The following is a 22008-nucleotide window of genomic DNA, read 5'->3' as shown; positions in this document are numbered from 1 at the left end:
ATGAGTTTTTCTTGCACAGCACTTGCAAGGACATAGACATAGTGCCTGAAGACATTTGAGCACTAGGACAGAATTTACCGTTTAAATGTGAAGTGGTAGAAGCTAGGACATTTATCTACCAGAGCTGGGCCCATTCGCCTGTGGAACAGATAGATTTCCAGTGTGATGAGACTGATTAATTTCCTAACAATTGCTTTGTCTCCATTTCTCCCATATTTGTGTCACTTCTTCTTTCTGTCATCTGTATGTCCCTCCCCTTTTTGCTGCCTTTTCTTTGTCCGCCTTTACCACCTCTTCGGTCTCAGATGGGTATTCCTCATTCTTTGTCAGTGCACTTCCTTCAATACATGGAACTTTCCTGGTGCCAGCATTAGTTATCTGTGTTTAAAACACCTATAGAAAAAAATAATTCATAGAGTTTCTCCCTTTGTGCTGATTGTGAAATGCAAAATCTTCCTCCTGAACAACACAGCCCAAGGTCTCAGTACCACCACTTTTTCGTATCCGTCTCAATTCCTTGCTGCAGGAATTCTACCTAATAATTTATTAATCCCTTGCTCGTGTCTCCTTATTTCTCTCCAAAAAAGGAAATAACCTATTTCAGGAGACCAAAGATTCCTCACCGCCCAGGAGTCATGACAAATTCAGCCCTAGGGAGGAGCAGTGGCTCCACGTTAGCCAAAGTATACACTGAAATGCTGTTCCGGTGCTTATGGTTTCCAAAGAAGTGTCATGTGGCAAAGATGTCACTTGGTACTTGATAGTTTAATCAAACCCTCAGGGGCAGCAGCCATTAATTATCTTGTAGTCCAAAACCATTATTCCCTTCCTAAAGTGACATCATTTCGTTATGACAAATGCATCTCCTTTCACTTTTCTGACTGGAAAGCTAACAGCAACTAATTCATCAATTGTATCATTTTTTCTTTAACAGCACAGTTGTTTGGGTGGAAAACATTGCACAAATGAAGAATATTGCCACAAGCACGGAGGCAGAAGTCAGGCCTCTGAAACAGACTGAAGCCTCTCCCATTGTGCCATCTTTTCCTTGGAGGTTGTTAAGCATCAGGTTATTCTCAGTTCTTAGTTGTCTGTTGGAAACTAAGCTTGGCATTGCGATCCTTTTACCTGTTTACAGATGTTTACTTTTCTGTGAGGTGACTTTTCAAATGTCGACTGCTAGATGTTCTCCTTTGGTTTCCATTTAAAAGTGTTCTGCTGAGGTGTAAACTTACTCCAGTTTGACGGGAGACTTTAATTCAAATGGGAACAAACATTTTGATTATAGTCAGCTGGTGCTGAGGTTTTGCACTCACCTTTCACAAATGGTTTTGTTTACTGCCTGGCCAGATGATAATTTTGTCTGGCTACACCCAAGAGACACCAGCATTTCTAAAGCATCTTTCTCTATCGAGGAAAAAAGCCAGACTCTAGCAGTCACCCTCTTCTGGCAGAAGCATTAAAATCTGGTATTTTATTACGTTTCAGGTTTATGACTTGGAGAAGACACCTGGGGGAGGTTTTGGCACGGAGCAGGCAGGTATGTTCATCTTCAGACCCACAGCCTGCCTGTGCCGCTGCCGGCAGGCTCCTGTGCAGGGCGGCACTGGCACCAGAAAGCCAAAGCCTGCCAGCCCCCCCACGGCTCCCCCACCCTGCCCAGGGACAAGGACCCTATTCCATTATCCTCTGGGGCCACCAGTCCCTACTCTCGCGGTGCTGCAGTGGTGCTGGTCTCCAGTTTGGCAGAGTCATGCCCTGCCCGGCCACAGGCCCCTCGTCCTGCACCGACCTCAGCCCCCCCCCCTTGGACGGCGCCCAGTGCCCGGAGCTGGGGCCGCCCCACTGCCTGGCAGTGGCCTGCGCCTGGCTGGGGCGGTGGGATGGAGCCCGGCTGCCAGGCCCGGCAGCAGCCAGCAGTGCCACAACCAGCAGTATCCAAAAGGGAGGCTCTTGCCAGCAGCCCGTCAGGCAACAAAACTGTCCTGGCACCATTTTAGCTGAGGAAAACAGAAAGAGCTCTTGGAGCTGCTCTAAAGCGGCGACAGCTACCAGCATGGCTTTCATTTATTTCTGTGAATGTCCTTACGTGCAGCAATTGCTATGCAAGCGGTATGTTTCATTGCAGACAGCTCAGTTTTTGCTTTTATGTGGAAATTTGTTGGTTGGTAAGGGTGATTTCAGGGCGGCTGGCAAATTGCGGTTTGCTGGAAATGGCCATTCCAGTGGTCCCGGTCCACCACGCCAGGGCCAGCCCCCCCTGCACAAGATCATTAGGTATCATCCCAGGGGAGACAGCGCAGTAAAAGGTTAGTTTGGGAATGATGCCTCTTGGGATGACTGTCCCCTTGACACATAGCAAGACTGTGAGAGAACTTCTGACTCCCAAGAGCAACGCAAAGCTGTCACACATGCTTCTCTGGAAAGCTGGGCCCTTAGCAAGCACACAGGCATTTAAAGCAGGTGCAAGAGTGGGCTTAGATGATATTTACAGATGGCTGTGTGAGAGCAGACAGGCAAGAGAGACACAGCACCCACTCCCAAGTGGTACTGCAGCTTCTGGCAGGAGTGTGCAGACTCCACACGGTTCTTCTGTGGGGTGCTTGCGAAGAAGAAACAAAGCATGACACAGAGGAAGCAGGAGACACAACAAAGAGAGAGAGAGACTCTTAAACATACAGCTAGCAAGGGGTGAATGAAAGCAGGTGGAAATTATGGGCTTTTGTCTTGATGTATGAACATAGGGATTTCCCCCTTACACGTGGAAGTGAGAGCTCAGCCATGCATGGTCTGATATCGGCATAGAGTTTCGTATCCCCCAGATTCACCCCCTCATACAAGCATGTTTTGTACCACAGCGCTGTGTTGCCCTCCAGCACACTGGCTTTTCTCCACATGGCTGGCAGATAATGTAGTACCATGGGTACCACTTACTTTCGCAGTGTTTTAGTTCCCCACCCCCACCTTTCTGAGTGATGGTAGTGTCATGGAGAAAAGAACGGGTAAATACCATCAATCAGAGCCTTCTCCAGCAATTCTGCTTTGCACATCAGCTTGGAAGGGTTGGAAGAGGATTTCCTCTCCTGCATGGTGCCATTTTCTCCTTGTCTCTGTCTGAAGGTTTGTCTCAGTTCACAATCATATGATCTCAACAACCTGCAGTTTTACCTTCACCTGTGCCTTGTACAATACTGCAAACATGATCTTGTTCACTTGATCTGCATCATTTAGCTCTACTGGACTTCTCAAGCCTGTGCCATCTGTAGCATAAACAGGCTACTACCATGTGCTACTTAATTGCACACTAATACTCCTCTGTGTAAGAAGCCACTACCCTGACTCACACAGGGTTTATTTACCAGGTGCGTTACAGGCAGATGTTTTGGCACTCAGGGCCAACTGGAAGCTCTGCAGCCACGTTAGAGAAGTGTTAAGTCACAGCTGCAAGTTTATGAGTTGGGCTCTGCACCCTGCTAACTACAGTCACCACTCAGAGCACAAGCAGAGGGAGTTCTTATCTGCTGGGGAGTGACCACATAGCTATAAATATAAGGAAGTGAATAATAATAAGAAAAGCAACATACAAAAAATTGCTGGAATGAAGACACCTGATATGTTTTACTTTGTTGAAGAGTATGAAGTTCAAAGATGGCAACTTAAACTTTATGAAATCCAGCAATGAGGAATTAAACAGGTATCACCATAATAAGGTTAATAATCATAGCTGGATCGAAGGTCTTCTTTAAAATGAACAGGATAAGGTAATAAAGACTATCTGTGGAAAGTGAAACATCACAAAGCAGCAATCAAATGGGTTACCAAAGTAATTGATTTTTGGATGACAGCTTGATCTGCATTAGTGGGGGAGAAAAGTGGTTTTTGACAGCAACACCTGTAGGTCAAATCAGTCTGAATTTTATCCTCTGTTTTATAAGACTGAGTCAAATTATGGGCAATAAGCCTCAGATATGGAGAAAGGTCCAGTGTCAGAGGATACTGGGACAAAGTATCCTCTGAGCCCTCAGTCTTCCTGGCTGCTGCCACGCTCAGTCCTCAGAGCATCACTAGTGGGTTCATCTTCCTCCACCCTTCTTCCCCCCTCACACTTCCCAGCATTTGGTACTGTCATTACTGATTAGGGTATGTTTAATTTTCAAGTGACGGCAGTTACTCCTTCATAGCTGGTAGCCACCTCCTCCCCACCCTCAGCTAAGATGTAATACTTTACAACAGATGAAAAGCATGTATGTATTGCCTGGACCATGAGATTTACTTATACCTCTCCAGGGATGTTTCAGGGTGAGCTATTTTACTTTACCCTGAAGTCAAACAGGAACATGCATTTAGATGCAGAGGTAGCTTATTGTGTCTCAGGGAAAAGAACAGAGGGATAGGATAACAGAAGACTAGTGTGTGCATCATCTTACCTGTGCTTGGCACTGCCATAAGATTTAACTAGACCTAAACTTTTCAGGTCCCTTATCACCTGGAGGAGGAAGTGCAGTCTGCCTTCTTTCAATGTCCTGACCCTACCTTGTAGCTTCAAGGCTGATGCTTTTAAATCTTAAAGTCCTTTTCTCCTAATTTTCTTCCCCGAGGTCTCCTTCCCCTTGCAGGCTTACCTGCAATGCACATCAGGAAGTGGTGGTAAGCCCACAAGTCTCAATACTTGAATTACTAGCCAGGCATCACCAAGTATCTGCCTACACGCAACTACACAACTGCAGGAAGGAAGGGGTAAAACCATCTCAGACTGAAATCACAACCTGCCCAGCTGTAGCTCATGGTGTGGTATAAGTAAAAAGGCAAAAGGTACATATAACTTGCCAAAAAAAGTCTCTGTCTTACCACTTAGTTGTACATGGCGACTAAGGGAGTCCACACATGGTAAAAATCAGTTTAATGTAGGAAGTCTTTTATGTGATGAGGGAGCTATAATATAGTGTACTCTGTATTTTCCCACGTACTTGAAGCATATGCATCTGGAATGTTTCCACATTTTCAGTGTATAAAATCTAATTTTATGTTTGCTAGTCAACAGAAGTAAAATTAATTCAGAGTCCTGCATCAACAACATACTTTGATAATCAAACTACATATTTAACACTAGCCCATAGAATGTGAGCTCTGACAGATCCTGATTCAGCCCCCTCTCTCAGCTCCCCACGAAGTCCCCAGTCTCCTTCAGTCTTGGATTAGACTTGAAGAACTGCGTATAGCAAAATGGTGCGTGCAGAGAGCAGCAGCCTCCACACCGGACTGTGCTGCGAGAGTAGCAGAGGACTTTCCAGGCACAATGTCAAAATGCCCTGGAAGTGTTATAAAGTGATACTATGTTAAGTAAGGCCACTGAATGGGTTTCATCCATTTTGACAGTCTCAGTTCTCTGCAGCTACAGGGAGGGAAACAAAGCATCATAGGCATGGAACAGGTTTCTAGGCACCATCCAATCTATTTGCTCACCTTATTATTTCTTCTAGTTTTTAACACAGGCTTGGAAATTTATATTATTTCTTTCTTCTTAATTGTGTTTGAAGATTTACATCCCTCCTCAATTCGGTCATTTGTCATAGGTATATTTTGGGTTTCTATTCTCTTAAAAGCAAAATAAAACAACAAATCACATACCTGACACATTGCTCAGTCCCTCCTGGGGCCAAGCAGTCTTGCAGAGCAAGCTATTGCACAGGGAGGGCTACGTGATGTGCAGGCTCCATCTGCCCCTGAAGTGTGCATGCAGCACCGGGCCAGCAGCATGCTGAGCTGCAGCTCCATTCCACGGAGACACTTTCCACTTTTATTGTTCTTGATTAGAAAAACATTCCAAATCTTAGAATTGACATTTAAGACTGAATAAAGTTCCAGTTTGGTTTTATCAGGGCAAACTTTAAAATAGATTGTCTATTAGCCTTTGTTACTGTATTTCTTTTATGAGCATGAGTGGGAAGAGCATTAAGGAAGGCCATAAATCAGATGCATACTTTTGGTGGGTGCAGGAAATCCTTTAACCTTTATATTTCATAGAAATAGGAATAAATGGGGATTTATTCATATTGTCTACATTTTCCGAAACATCACCCAAGGAAGCATTTCTAGAAGCAAAATGATCAGAAGATGAAAACAAAGACAACAAAAAAAAGTCCCCAAAACCACAGCAGTGCCTAAAGCACCAATTAAAAGCCATTGCCTCCTACTCATATATAGCAGAAGAAGAGACAAAAAAATCCCTACATTTTTATTTTCTTTTGGTTTTTTGGGTTGGGAGCCGGGGATAAAGAAACACCATGGCATTGAGACTTGAGACAATTGTCTTAACACCAATAGTGTGCAAGTGTGTCCATTGGAAAATAATCTGCCCTTAGTGACTAACTCCCAGCAGAAAACTTGGCTACTTGCCAAAATGTAAATACCCCTTCATGTATGCAGGAAATCATTTCCAGCAAACCCAGAGCTGGTTTAGCAGGATGGGAGATTCTGAGCAGTGCACTGTCCATATATTCTTACTGGAACGGGTTAAAAGGCACTTGCAGCAGCACATTATGGATGACACCAGCGAGAATTTAAGCATGCAGCATAATGGTAAAGCAATTAATAAGATCAGTTGCTAACAGTTGCACAACAGAGGAGTGTTTTAAAATTCCTGTGCTCTTTAACAATAATGTGGAGAGATGCTGTGAAAGGGGGTGGGGGGGGTGGGGGGGTGGGGTGTAAAAGCCTGGCATGGAAGGGACATTCCTTCAGTTCCTCTCAAAAGTTAGAAAAACCTCTGGATAGGAAAATACTATTGAGCGGCCAATTCTTTCCACATTTGGCTAAGCCCAATGCCCAAAATACACAGAACACTACTTCACTTTGAAAGGATTGCAATACTCCTATCTGAGTCATCTGAAAGCAAATAAAATGAGACCTAAACAAATAAACCTAATTGTGCATGGAAACAAATCCAGCTCTCCAGCTTGGCCATGGCTTTGTTTTTGTTAGTTTAAAGCCTGCATATGCAGTTTTAGTGGCATCAGGAGTTATACAAATATTGACAACAAATTGCCAAATGTTGTTTTTTTCCCCCTCAGTGCGCAGTGTGAAGAAGCTGAGGGAATGCTTCTAGGAACCTTCCCTAGTGCACTGAACCAAATCACAGCTTGATGGGATCCGCTCCAGCCTCTTCTCTGAAGGGTAGACACTAATGAGATTGAGCTTGTTGACTGTTATCGTCAAAGACTTTTATTTTTCGCTTGTGAACTCTGCTGAACGCAAACCCAGGCTTTCGAAACGTAGCTCAAATGTTTGCACCATAGCCAGGGCATTGTCACATGCTCTGTCCTCCACCCCGTGATTTGTTGCTAGTTTGTGTCATCCTTAACCTGCTTCTGGTGGATCAGCCAGGAGAGAAACAAATAAAGATGACAAGTGAGAAAACCAAGCTGCTCTCTGACATTCTTCCTTTAAAACGCTATTGCCACTTGCTGATTGTGGAGAGGGCCAGTTGCCTTGAGATAGAAATCGCTCATGAAATCCTGCTGTCATCTGTCAAAGGTAGATTTCGATCAAGTTGGTCTGAATCCTTAGCAGCTCTCAAGGAGAACTGAGAATATGTCACATCTTGATCTGACAGAAGCCAAAGTTAGCAAAAATATATTTACATTTAACTTTTAAATGAAGCCCAGACCTTCCTCTCACACAGAGGCAATGAAACAACACATTTTCTTCTTCTTTTTGCCTCATGTTCACAAGACACCTACAACTTTTATTATTCTAGCCAGCTGGATAACAAGGTTTCCATTCTGCAAAAACATAAACCATTAATCTTGGCGGGGGGGGGGGGAAGAGGAATTTTTTAGAATTGAACGTAGATCCTGAGAGTTTTCACACAAAGAAACCACAGAAATAAGACTCATGTACCCTCCTCAAAAGCCCAACAGTTAAGACACTTATCTACAATACTGGAGAGTTTAATTCATATTCCTGTTTTTTCTCATTCATCCTGAGAACTTAGAACTGGGTCTTGTACATCTCAGAAATTACCCAACAACCAGGTTATTGAACACCCTGCAATGAACTTCTGTCTTTTTTATCAGAAATCGCACTCTACACATAAGAAACTCCCTTAAAAGTTTCATCACAAGTGGTGAATTTCCATTAAAAGATTGAGGTTTTAGTTTTAACATCTCCAGCAGAAAAGTTCTTGACTAATTGGTACACCACCTAGCTTTCACTATTATAACATCCACTCTTCAGTTATGATAGCATTATATGCTCAGTATATTCAGGAAGACCTCAGTATGTTGTCAGACATATGCAGAAGCATCTACATCGTCTTTCTGTATTGCATTTCTTATCATGGTGCAAGCACCCCTAAGCACTTGCATAGTAAAGCATGAATCATTAAATCAGTGGAAGGAAGGCACAGTGGAAAGGCATGAGAACTTGTGGGTTTTTGAGAAAGTGGAGGAAAAAAGATCCTCTCTATTTCACTAACTCTAGGTCTTCATAAAAAAAATAGCACAATGGTTGGGACTGTTCATGCTGTGAGCCAACACTGAAATATGACAAAGCATCAAGGCGTGTTGCGTTACATGATACTCAGGCAGCTGCTGTGATGGTGGTTTCAATCCACCAACTGGTGCAACGAAACAAATCTGAAATGTAAAAGCTAGATTTCGACCAAAATATTTCATTAAAATTACATGCATGTAAGTCAGGGAACTCAGACTACTAATCCTCACAGCTACCCTAAGTCAGCCCTGGAGGACAAAGCAAGAACGCAGCTGCACAGACAGGGTCTCAGAAGGTATTCTAGGTTTCAGTTTGCTGACTGGAGCGTGCAAAATTTCTCTAACAATGTTTTGTTAGTGTATTTTCTTTGAAATTTGTTGAAGGGGGAAAATACCCGTTGCTTTTCTGTGGAATGCAAGTATGAAATGACTGCACATCAACACACGAAGATAGCCAGATATAGACGAATTTGTATGAACACCTACTAGTGGAAAGTCCCACCCTGTGCAACAGACCTCAGCAACGCGCTTTAGGTCAGAAGAGAAGAGAGCTGAATCTTTTTCCGTCCTTGATTGCAAATTGGGCACTAATGAGCTTCCATTGTATATGCCACCCTTGAAACCTGGCCTGCACTAAAAATGGTCCCATCCTTCCCTGAAGCCCCAGCAGCCAGTCTGTCAGCAAGGGGGTGGGTTGCTATAAGCCCTCGCAAGAGGTGCGGAACCATTGTGCACAGCACCAGAGCCTTGCTTGCCCCATCTCAGCTGAGTACCCTGCAGGTCCCACACCATGGGGGAGGGAGAATGACCTGTCACCAAAAGTCACCACGAGGCAAGAGAATGACATACCTCCTAGCAAAATAAGAAAGCAAGAGGGTGGGCAGGTTTTGTCCATAGATTTAGCAAAGCACCTTCACTTCACGGAGAGATCCATTCACACTTCTTTCAAATTTCCAGATATTAAAGCAACAGGGAATGATACGAAGTAGAAAGGAAAGGCATCTGAAGCTGTCCGTAAGACAGGGCAACTTATGTCTGTATAACAGATTACTGGCTGTACAGGGCACGTCACCAGCCCACTCTCCCCACCTCTTTTGTCTCCCTCTCTTTTTCTCTCACTGACTCACTCTTCCATGCCTTCTCGAGCAGTGAGGCCAGTCAATTAAAACCAAATAAAAACTATATCACACATAGGAAGGAGACTGACCTCCCAATGCTGACAGCTGCTGCTGCCAACCTGAACTGCGCAGGGGCACTGAATGCCATCCCTCCTGACCCTCCTTCTTGCCAGCTCCCACACCGCACCGCTCCCAAGGTGTGGAGATGTCAGTCTCCCATTGCAGTGCACAAGCTCCCCCTCAGCATGACAAGGCAAACTATCATTTTCGACCCTGGATGCTGCTGTGGGTGGTCATGTTGGTGTCTGCTCACGCTCACGTGGTACCAGACGCTGTGGAGTGTACAAACTGTTCCATATGGCACATGGAGGGAAACATCCCATGCAGAGAGCGCCACGCTAGCAATACATTACGAAGCTGCATTTAGCAGTCATGTTACCATATAAAGCTCCTGCTCTGTATTCAACTTGGCATGTCTGAATTATTATAAGGATAAATGAGAAAAATCGTACTTCTCAGTTCACAAAAACACAGGAAGAGTGGCTACTAGCAAGTCTGTGCACTTTGTCTTGGGGTTTCTACCTGTCACCCTTCTGCTTGGTGTTTGACACATTTAACTGTTTCTTGTAGTCTTCATCTTTTGTTTAAATAGCTTTTACTCCTTCCTCTTAACTTCCTAGGCCACCTACTTGTTTAATATCTGATCTTCTCATCCTAATTATTTGACAGCTATTTCTGAGACACTTTGTCGAGTTATTTACCTTGCTGAAGTGACGTAAATTCTTCCCACCCACCCACCCCCAGTCTGTCTGGTTTCCCCCCCTCTAGTCTGGGTGAAGTGACAAACTCTCTCCCCTAGCCAAACATTTGTTTTACAAGGTATTTTTATACCATCACCTCTCTTCCCTGCATCTCCCCCGCCTACCCACCACAAACATATGCTGTGGTGGGAGGACATTCTGGTTTCACATAATTTGAAATCTTAATGTGACAAATTTCCCCTCCTTCAAGTCTTTTTTTTTTTTTTTCTTTTTTTTTTTCTCCAAGATCTGGTTTGTAAAATGCAAACGGCAAAGGGCTAGTTTCTCTGCCTTTTTTACTCTGTGCGTGGAGATGTCCCTCTTTGCTTAGAAGAAATCAGTGGAAGAGAAAGGAAAACCCACTTGATTTATGTTACTGGAAACATATTTATGTTATAAAAAGGTTCAAAGACACACAGAAAGAATACTGCTTAGATTCCTTTCGTTTATAGCAATAAAGACAGGAATGATGACTTCCAAGAAAGCAGGTTCCAAGTAACCACTCTACTGACTTCATTAGTCCATCACAGTCTGTTTTTCCCTGTATTAAAATTCACATGCAATCACACTGACACAGTAAAAACAACCTCAAGTGCTCTAAGCATCAGGCTTGGAACCACGAAAAACATGACTGTGGCCCTCACCATACCCAATCAGGGGTATGTATACTCAGCAGTGATTCTAGTGTGGTAGAGAAAAGCCTAAGCCAGCTTTTAATGAGGCAGGAACAATCTAATTAAAACAGCACAGAGCCCAAACTGGGCTCAGCCATTCTAAATATTTTCCCTACTCTGAGCTAGAGGTTGCAGGGGCATGCATACTATCATGACTGGAGAACATCCAGTACCTACATTCACCACTACAAAGCTACATCTGATGTGCTAAACATCCTAGTCATTCTAGCAGCATGCACAAATGGAATGGGCAAAAATTAAGGCTGTTTATAAAGAGACTGAGTTTACGTTGCAGGGTAGCTGAAAAATGCTTTTTATACGGAGACTGTATCTATTCAGCACACACCATTAGACTTTTTGAAGTGGGATAAAGTCTTATTCCCTGTCCCAGGACCAAACCAAATATTGTTCCAGGATGTCAGCTGCATTTTAGTTCCCATTTTATGCAGAACTTTTAGCATGACACAGGATAACCAAAAAAATTATGCACCAATAATGCATCCTTGTTAACTTAATCTTGTGATTTTGTCTCATACAAGAACGGCAAAGAAAGATAAATCTGAAAAACAGAACAGGGTGGGTCAATTCACTGCTAGCAGCAGGGGAATAAAAACAGAAAGTTCTAAACAGTGAAATTTATTTATACTGTGTGGCAACAGGCTCCAGAGAACAAATTATTAGCAGAAGGAGCCACTCACAGCACATGCAAGGCTCCCCTCAAATCAAACAGATATGGCTGTCACTGCAGGCAGCCAAGGAGCAGAGAGAAGGAAAGAGGGGGAAAAACCCCTTTCCTCAAACTGAAAACATTTTGTAGTTAAGGAACTCAGAGCAGAATGTGTGCAGTGCCTTTTGTTTCTCTTTGGTTCTAACAAGGTCATTTAGGGAAAAGTCTGCAGAGCACCACCAGGAGTGAGCTGAGCAAAGGAGGAGAAGGGAACAATGCAAGTTTCTCAGTAAAAAAGTACAGAAGTTGGAAGGACACGAGCCGTTTGTCTATTCCAAGAACTTCTGGAGACTGGCCCCTTTTGCATGTTGTAGAGTAGAAGACCACCAGACCATCACAGAGGAGCCATCCACCACAATTATTCGGGGATATAGCGGAGAGAAAGAGCCATCCCCCAGTCACGGAGCTAACAGCCTCCAGGGCTCTGCTGGAAACTGTTCAGGGCACTGCAGTTCTGCTGGCTCCTAAGTCATCGCCTAGCCCCTGGCACATACCCAGAACCAGGTGATACTCATTTGGCAGTACATTCTTTACCAGAAAAGCAATATGAAATCCCTGCATTAAACACCCTGCTGTTGGCTAAAGATACAGATCTCTTCTGTGTGCCACAGAAGACTAACAAGTGACTTCTGAATCTCAAAATAAGCATCTGAAGAGGTATCTGTTTGTCCATGAAGAAAATATGCACGCACATGAAGAGACTACTCTCCCTTCTAGGTCACTGGATGTTTCCCTGTGTTAGACATTAGCTGAACGTTCACTGAGCAGGTAGACATGGCACAACCTAGCCTGAACCTATTTTCAATAGTGATAATCTGTGAAGTATTTCACTTTTTCCACTTCCCTCCCCTCAAAAAAAGCAGTAGAAAAGACAGACATATCTTAGGGACTTTTGTCTTCAGTCCAGGTCTTAGATTACCTTTTTTTCCCCCCTCCCAAAACCAAGACAAATGTATCTTTACGCTAAAGTGACTGTAGCTCACATGTACCTACCTGAGCTAGCCCTGCAGTGGCCTGCTTAGGTCCTGTTACCAATGTAGCTGCGTCAGCACAAGCTCAGCACCAGCTGCAGAAACCATCTATGCAGCTAAGGAAACACTCGCCAAGTAGCCATAGTAGTACCCAGCTCAGTATAGGCTATACGGATGGCAGTATCCAAAATCAGCAGTAAAAAGCTGGCTCAAATATGTCTGCAAATGCTGGCATAAGCCTACCTTTGTTAACGGCTTCAAAATGTTCAGAGATTTTGGGTGAAAGATGCTGCATCAGCACAAAAGCATTCCCGCAGCAGTAAACACACTTGGCTGGACCACTGCCTTTTCTTGAGCTCTGATTTGCTTCGAGTAAATACAATCATTTATTGCATGTTTCACCTTCTCATGGAACATCTGCTGTCTGTGAGGAGCCAAACAGCAGACAGGCTCTCAATCCTCCTGAGATACCTCTGGCTAACAGCACACATAGCTTTCCTCAGAGGCCAGAATGTCACTGAACAGTTGGCTTACTATAAACCACCGTGTGCTGTAGGTGTTTCCAGCTCCCCTCACGCTGCATTTGTGTCACAACCCATGTTCCTGAGGATCCTGTGCAGTCTGAGCCATGCTTTACACCTACCCCAGGAGCAGTAAATTTCTTATAAAGCAGTTCTTTCCATCCACAAAGCAGAAAATGAAGAGAAAAATCACTGGCTCATGAGGGAAGGCCAGGAGTAGAGTGTGAAAGTAGGAGAGTTGAGAGCTAGTAACACTGCTCAGCTTATTAGGAGAACATCTCTTCAGGAACAGGGAAGTATATCAAGAAAATAAACAGAGGAAGACCACGAGGACAGGGGTGAAGTCAGAGGACACTGGATGGTCAAGACACACACAAAGAACAAAAAGCAAATGCTGGCTGAAAATGCGCTGAGGAATTTAAATGTCATTCAAAACATAGTGAGCCAATGAAAACACTCAAAGGCAAAGGTAGATATGACAGGAGGCAAAGGAATTTTTGCTGTAGGACTGTCAGTAGGCTGAATGGGAAGTAAAGAAAGCGGAACTGCAGCAGGCTGTAGGAATTTGGCTGTGAGAAGCCTGGTCTGAGTCACGCTGCTTACCATGGAGGAGGCAGTGTTGGAGATCAGGTCTGAGGGCATCACAAGGCTACAAAAAACGGAAAAAGCTGGGGCAACCTTTGAGTGATATGAGGAAAAGGTAACACAAATTGGTCCTCCAAAATACGGAGTAGTTTAAGGTAATGCCTAGATTCTGTATAATGTACTTCAGAAGGTGAGCCAGACCCTTACCAGTTCAGACATCTGTAGAGTCTGGTTACTTTCACTGTCTGCAAAGCAGCTGCTCTCTCAGTTTACACCAGCTTAAACCTTGTCCTCTGTACTCAGAATTACCCATCTTAGTTTTGACAACATAATGGCTTCAAGTAAGAGCACCAAGTCATGCTAATCCAGCCACGAATTCCTCCGTGCTCCCTCCCACCCAGATAAGTTTGGGATATCACAAACAGATAATTACAGTGGCACACAGACCCTTGTGCTACACTAGTTAAAGCCCAGCAGCTGAGGCTCTCCCTACATATCTGAGAAGGTAGGCTCACATATATTCCATCATTTCAGTTTTTGGAAATTGGAGGAGAAAGAGGTGAGTTTTGTTGTTTGGTGGGGGTTTTTTTGTTTGGGTTTGTGTTTTTTTTTAATCTTTAGCCAAGCTATTTTCTTTTATGTTATTAGCATGTGGTATTTGCCTGGCCTATGCAGTTTAATATAGACACAGGTTTCTTCACCCCTCCACACAACCATCTCAGGAAGCTTGCCGCACTCTAAAATAAAACAGGGTAGATATATCATGACCTTTCATTCAAGGCTGAACAGTGGGAGCTGCTTCCACAAGGGCAAGATATACCCAACAAGCCAAACAACGATATCTCATCTATGGGACGAACAGAAGCTCCCCACTGCCACTGGACTCTGCACCTGTGGAGGCTCCTACCTCACACAAGGCCAGCTTCACTGGAGTGGTTTGCCTCACCGTAAGGCAGCAAACGGTTCTTGCACCTGCACCACATTGCCGGCAAGAACACGACTAGCTCCAGGGCTTGAAGGAGTGGGTACAAAGAAGAGCACACTCAGGGAGCTAATATGTAGAAGAACATGCAGAAGTGTGACTGTGGCTAAAGGGAAACTGAGGACTCTACACTCCTATGTGTTCAAGAAAAAGCTTCTACTCCTTCTAACAGGCAGCGCTCAGGATTTTGAGAGTCAGACTCTCTTTGGATAAGTGCACTGCAGGAAGCCAGAAGCATGGGCAGAGAGCAACTGTGGCCAGCAGCTACGGTCACTCATAATCTGTACAAGTTAATAAATGTGTAAAAGTAACAACAGCTTTTGGAGGAGAGAATTGGAGAAGGTGGCCCAAACGCAGGTAAGGTGATCTAGTCATTGGTACACTCTACATACACATGGAATACTACCAGGGACTAAAACTTGGATCCTTTGCATCCCTGTGAGTGTTGTAAACGCCTAACTATTGGCTAGTTTTGGGGAGGGAACACTCATTCCCATATCTTTGCACAACAAAACCTTCAAAAGATTTGTTACCATCCCTGTGTAAAGAAAGTAACATAATTTTAAATCTCAGAATTTCAAGGAACAGAACAATTGTTTACGACACATGTTTGTAAAGAAAATAGTCCAGTTGCGTCAAAGTACGTAATTTACCTTTACAGTACAAAGGTAAAGAGCCTTCAAACTAGCCTGTTGAACCGAGCCAACGAGGGCTACATTTTAACCTCGCATTCAGAAAAATCTTGACGGTGACTATAAGGAGGCTCACTTGCCCCATCTACTGGTCGGCGGGAAGACTGGATTTACACCACAGTCGAAAGCACGACCACCGAGGCCTCCGTACAGTCGAACCCTCAAGTTCCCGTTTCTAACTTTAAACAGATGTGTAAGTGCCATTGACAGCAGCATTTCGGTAAGCACAGAAATGCTTCGCCGACCTGGAGCCTGAGGCTGACTGTTTCGCGTGGCAGGAATAGGGTTACGGCTTCTTTACGACCAAAGAGAAAAATGCATTATTTTCGAAGGAAATACTAGGACAGTCTGTTCAGTAGTACTGGCTTGTTAACCATGAAAAATTAAATAAATATGCCTTCTTTCATTCTGAAGCGGGCTAAGGTCATTTAATACTATAAAATACAGCCTGCAGAACCCTTGTCACAAAGCAGCCATACGCATCACAGCGCAGTAAGGCCATCACAAGGTTACCATGGCTTCATAGGGTTTTTTTTTAATAAGTATTTGTTTACTAAATAGCAAGTCAGATTCCCCAAAGACCTGCTGTCCCTATATTTTCTATCACTACATGCAGTGCATCCATCCTTCTGAAGTGGGTCTGTTCCTTCAGGGACCAGGTTGGAGTCGAGAGTGAAAATACGCAGTTTGGGTTGATGTGAGAGACCTTTCACCCTGCCCCAGGTAGGAAGACTTGTTGGATTTCTCACTTGGAACACACGCCTCACTCTCATCCATGTTCTTCGAGGGCAGCATCTGTGCTCATACTGTAACATCCCTTTGCTCCACGACCTCCCACGCTGGTTGCAGGTCCGATCAGACGTGCCTAGAGAGAAGCTTCAGCCAACAGAAAGGCCACCAGAAAGCCTAGCAGCAAGCCACCCACCACATAACACAATATACCTGCAAGCTGATTCACTAGGAGATCTTACACCCAGACATGCTCTCTCCACATGACCCCAGCAAGCCTAGGACTGTTTGCTTAGGCAGATACTCAGTATGCAAGTAACTGCATTACCTGCAGGACACACAAGTCTCCTTCTCAAAGGACTGTGGGGTCTCAAAAGGTCTAAGCGGAGATGGGACTTAATTATCACAATGTCTATCTAGGCCCAGGCATGAAAGTTCAGAGGGGGGTTATTGTCACACCACAACAGAGAATGACGAACCATCATTCTCAGCAAGTGGAGCCCAGCATTGTTTTCAGGAAGCACAGGTGGCAAAGCACAAGTGTGACCATCTGTCCTGAGGAGCTATGACTGCAGTTACCCAGCAAGCTGTGAGAATCAACCAGCCACAGCAGAGAAGAGACTGTAAAGGAGGAGAAGGAACAGCATCCCCACCGAGGCTGATTCATCTCATGTCATAAACCTGAGAAGCAATTGTGACTACTTTTAAATACATCATGTCTGTAGCAGGCAAGGCAAGAAATCATAGGCAATAGTTCTAGACCTCCTGGTACATCAGGTGATGTGTTGTACATGAGAGTTCGTAAAGCACATGCACTACTCTGAAGATCATCATGAAAGGTTTGCTTAGCCTCCTCCCAGAAGTATATTTTGGGCTGAGTTATGTGTCTTAAGGGTATGGTCAAATGTTTCTGAAATCACTGGAGTTTAAGACTCTATAATGAAAAAAATAATGGACAATAGTGCCTTGAAACAAATGCTTGCACAGCCTCACAACCACAGTGTAAGCTGGGATCCAGCATTTCTAGCTGACATCCCTAGAGAGGTCACCAAAACGGCCAAGAGATTTGTCAGCTGCATGTAATCGCTAGCACCTCAATTATGCAGGGACTGGGCTAGAAGAAACATTGTCAGTGTCCAGAAGGGTCTACAAGTCCACTGAAGACAGGCCCCGAGGGCTACCTTCCCAAGTTCTCCAAGCACCCAAGAATCCCTCTGGGTGATTCCCCACAGGCACACAATTGCCTGGCATACTTGCGCTAGACGGTGGGGGAAGCAAACTGCCAGCTAAGGTGTCACCCAGGACCGTGCACAGAGATGTGAACTGCGGGCAGCGCGCAGAGCTGCTTGCAGGGTAAGCTGGATTCCTCAAGGGCAGGTGCTCTGGGAATCCTGTAGCCAAGCACGCCTGGCTTCCTCGGTAATTCCTCAGCTGTGTGGGACCAGTAGCACAACGTAAGAGTCTTTCCATTCTCCAGCCTATAAAATACTGAGTGATGGAAGAGGGGCCAGAATTTACACCTGAGAAAACAGGTGCCAACTGTGCCTGAGCTTCTGAATTCACGCACCACGCTCTGTTGATGAAGGCGAACTCAGAGAAATGTACCCCAAGAGCTCAGGCTTCCCCCTGCTGTGAGGATGCATGGCGCTTGGCTCCCCGGGCAGCCATCCCCTAGAGCAAAAGCTTCAGCCACGTTGCACCGGGGGGGGGGGGGACGACGGGGGGGGACACCCACCGAGAGCAGCTAGTCAGGGGGAAGCTGCTGGAAAAGGAGCAGTAACGCGTAGCTGTGAAAGAGCGAAACCTGCTGAAGACCGATGCTGAAAGGATGCCAGCCCAGTTTTACTAGCCACAGAGTAGTATCACTCTCAAAAGCAGACTCTGCAGACAAGTCAGACATCATGAATTCTCTAGTCCCTCACGGCAGACACCTTTGACAGGCCAAGTTCTGGCTTGTTCGGCTGGGAAACCCCACTCTGTTCCCTAGATCAGATCAGATTTAGACATCTGACTTACATCACGGGCCCAAAGCTTATTGTGTCAATCTGATCTGACCAATTATCCAGGAACTGGCAAAAACAAATGTTTGGTGAGAGTTTTGAATATAAACCAGACTTCAACTGCAAGCGACGGACACAACTGCAGATAAACCATTCAGTCTTTCTTTTACTTTTGCCATCAATGTACATGAGACAATCTTCCTCATCCCATGACTCCCCAATCTCTGCCCAATTATCAGTGTCCAGAAACAATATTCAATTGTTATTTGCATGGCACTCGGCAGATTTTATCTTTTTTTTTGTAAAACAAGGTGAATCAAACATCCTTGTGAGTAATTCTATAATTAATTATGTTATATACAATACCTTCATGGGGGAAAACCTAGCACTGATCTCTGAAAGAATTTATTTTCTTGGTTACGTAACAGAACTGAATGCAATTTTTCTTCCTGTTTATGTTTTTCCTGGGAACAAAGTCTGCATTATTCAGCTGTGATCACTTCAGGCTATTGGTTGGTTGCTTGGGGTTTTTTTAATAGTAATGCACAAGAAGAACACAAAGAGATGGTTCCTTAGAGACTGAACTATGTATTTTATATCAAAAGGCAATTTGCTTTCACTGGAAAATAAACAGCACAGAAAATACTAAACCAGAAGTTTAATTCTACATTCAGACACTTAGGAGTGGGCAACTATACAGTTGATTAGTCTCCGTTTTGGGGGTTCTAGGGTGCAGTGCTAACCATATCTTTAGTCACAAATATTCTAAAATTCAAAACAAAAGAAATAGGCAAAGCAATGAGTATATCACTTCTTGCCACCATCACAAGCATTAAGAATATTATTAAACATGCCACTCACCAGGAAATAAACATCAGAAGGAGCTGGAAATCACGGCGTTGCCACCACTCAGCTTTGACACCGTCACTTTCCACCTCCTTGCAGAAGTCCGGCAGCACTTTTCCAAGCACCACCTGCGTCAGGGCACACTGTAACGTCCCACGGGATCAGCCAGCTCTCTCTGACATAAAACTAGGCTCAGGTGCTGGAATCAGCCCAGGGGCCGAGTCCCAGCTGGCACATCTAAAATGACTTCCAGCCCAAGGGAAATAAGAGAGGAGTGTTTGGAAAGAGCTTACACAGAGGGCTTCCAAATGGTAGTAGCCCTTCCTTAGAGAAACAGGAATATTGCCTAGGCAGATGAATAGATGGTTTGGACTGTTTGAGGGATGGTTCTCTTCTCATTCTGGACTGGGCTGAGCAGCTCCCATTCTTTTGCTGGTGGGTAAAAGGAGTTTGCACAGAGGTGACTGTGGCTCTTGCTTTGCTGGGTGGAGGGAGGCGTAATTATCACTCATGCCCCACTGCGTGGCTGCCTTCCAGCTGCCAAAGCCCTCCTGCCAGTTAGACTTCAAAAGGCAGCACGGCTGGCCAGTTCGTCCAGAAATAGCTCCTCACCTCTCCTGGCAGAGCAAACATCTCTTCAAAAGTCCATTCCATCCATACTCTCTCTAGGCAGTAACTGCTGGTTACCACTCTCTCATCTGCAGTGAGGAAAAGCAAATTCAGCTCTCTAGCTTTTCTTTGCACTGTGGACACGTAATAAAAGTGTTCTTTGGACAGGCCCCTACTCAGGCAAAGGCTGAGGCTTCACCATGACCCTCCACCTCCCTAAAAATACTGCAGGGCTAGGGCCTCCTGGTAAGACAGATAAATCCAGTCAATGGCATGAAGATCCTGGTGCTGGTACCTTCAAGAGAGCACAGCAGCTTATTCCAGCGTTGATTGTGCCATCTAACACAAGCAAAGGGACAAAGGTAAGGATGTTTTGCTCCAGGGCAGGGGTGTTAAGTCTGGAGATGATCAACACCATAGTCCCTGGTACAATCTAATGAGCTTTGCGCCAAAATGCACGATGACACTTCCACATAGAGTTCAGAGAAGTAGGTACTGATTCTGGAAAGCTCCCAGAGGTGATGATGTTTTGTACTGACTTATCCAAGCTTGAGGGACTAGCTGCAGAACAGCCCTAATCCTGAGACAAAAATCCTTAGCAGCTTGATCTGACTATGGAGTTAGCCCTTCTTTGAGGAGAGGACTGGACAAGGCAACCTTCAATAGTAATTTCCAGAATAGTCTGTGGTTTTGTGATAGCACTGCTGAGACAGCACATCTGTGAAGAAACACTGAAAAGACCACTTCTGCCTCAGACCTGGGATTGCAGGTTCAACTAGAGTTACCATCATCCTAGCAAAGATTCTTGATGTCCCTTGCAATTGATGAAATGCAAACACAGCAGAAACACACTGGACAGATCCATAACATTCAGAGCAGGCTTGTGGCATTACGCTTTCACTTGGGGGCAAGGGTGCTCCTGTGCCAACTGTACTGGGTCTGGCTGAGTTGGAGTTAATTTTCCCCACAGCAGCCCTCATAGTGCTGTGCTTTGTATCGGTAGCTGGAAAGGTGGAAATAACACACCAGTGCTTTGGCTGCTGCTGAGCAGCGCTGGCACAGCACCCAGGCTGCCTCTACATTTCCCCCCCACCGGCAGGCTGGGGGTGGGCAAGATCTTGGGAGGGGACACAGCCAGGACAGCTGACCCAAAGTGACCAAAGGGATATTCCATACCACATGATGTCTGCTCAGCAATAAAAGCTAAGAGAAAGGAGGAGGAAGGGGGGGTGTGGGGGGGTGCAGGCATTTGTTATTTACATTTGTCTTCCAGAGCAGCCACTATGCATACTGAAGCCCTGCTTCCCGGGAAGTGGCCAGACATCGCCCGCTGATGGGAAGCAGAGAATAACATCTTTTGTTTATCTTTGCTTCTGCATGCACGGCCTTTGCTATTGCTTTATTAAACTACTTTTATCTTGACCCACCAGGGTTTTTTTCATCTTATTTTCTCTCCTGGTCTATCCTGCTGAGGAGGGGAGTGATAGAGTGGATTGGTGGGCACCTGGCATCCAGCCAACATCAACCAACCACAGCAAGGAATGTCTCGGGTCCTTTCCTATGCATAATTCCTCTTCAAAAACTCCCTATCACTTCCTACAACAGTGAACATATGGAGCAACATTGTGCTAAATATAGTAAACCCCCAGATGCCTAGCCTCTGCAAATATAAGTAGATGTGGCCCTTCCTTCATTACTCTATATCTCTATATGAAGTATCGCTGTGGTGTTTTCCATTATGATACAATATGGTAAATCCATCAGAATTATGAGGAAGACTTTCAACATAACAGCTGGCATTCAACTCAGAAATACTCACGTGAATCTGACCATAAAAAAATACACACTTAGAATATGCATATAGTTTTAAGGGCTCTCCCCTGCCGTGTTTCTGAGAGAGAACTTTAATGGTTACACGATAGTCAACATACTAACTAACACAAGAGAACAGAGTGTACAACTTCGGTTCCTATCCAAGTAATATTGGTGGAGCAGACATAAATATTACCATACTGCTTGTATGCAGTAAAGGTAACATTTTGTAAGCTAATTCATACACAAAGAAAGCTATTCACCCAGAACATGGTCTTGAAAATGTCAGAAAATATTTTCAGATAGTTGAAAATCCTGCTCGGGATCTATTTCAGCACAGATAGACCATGAGCGATGAAGGTCCCTACGCCATAAGTAAGAACTACAATATTTCCTCTGATCTATCTCAAAACTGGCAAAGGAGACAAAATTGCTGAATGCTGAAAGAAT

The 22008-nt window shown here is 44.6% G+C and overlaps 1 protein-coding gene across 3 annotated transcripts in view; it reads right to left on the bottom strand.

Annotated features, from left to right (window-relative positions):
- The window catches only part of RBPJ (recombination signal binding protein for immunoglobulin kappa J region), a 154358-nt gene that overhangs the window by 131078 nt on the left and 1272 nt on the right, over positions 1 to 22008 (bottom strand). The window contains exon 1 of one of the 3 annotated variants that reach the window (XM_037390714.1): positions 19153 to 19199. The exons of the other annotated variants lie outside the window; for them this stretch is intronic. Coding sequence (XP_037246611.1) covers positions 19153 to 19166 — 14 coding nt within the window. The 5' untranslated portion in view covers positions 19167 to 19199. Of the gene's footprint in view, positions 1 to 19152; positions 19200 to 22008 lie in introns of those variants that run through there. 3 annotated transcript variants of the gene reach the window in all.

Source organism: Falco rusticolus, chromosome 1, assembly GCF_015220075.1.
Source record: "Falco rusticolus isolate bFalRus1 chromosome 1, bFalRus1.pri, whole genome shotgun sequence".
NCBI lineage: Eukaryota > Metazoa > Chordata > Aves > Falconiformes > Falconidae > Falco > Falco rusticolus.
The sequence above is the reverse complement of the archived record's forward strand: the minus strand, read 5'-3'. Positions and strand labels throughout refer to the sequence as shown.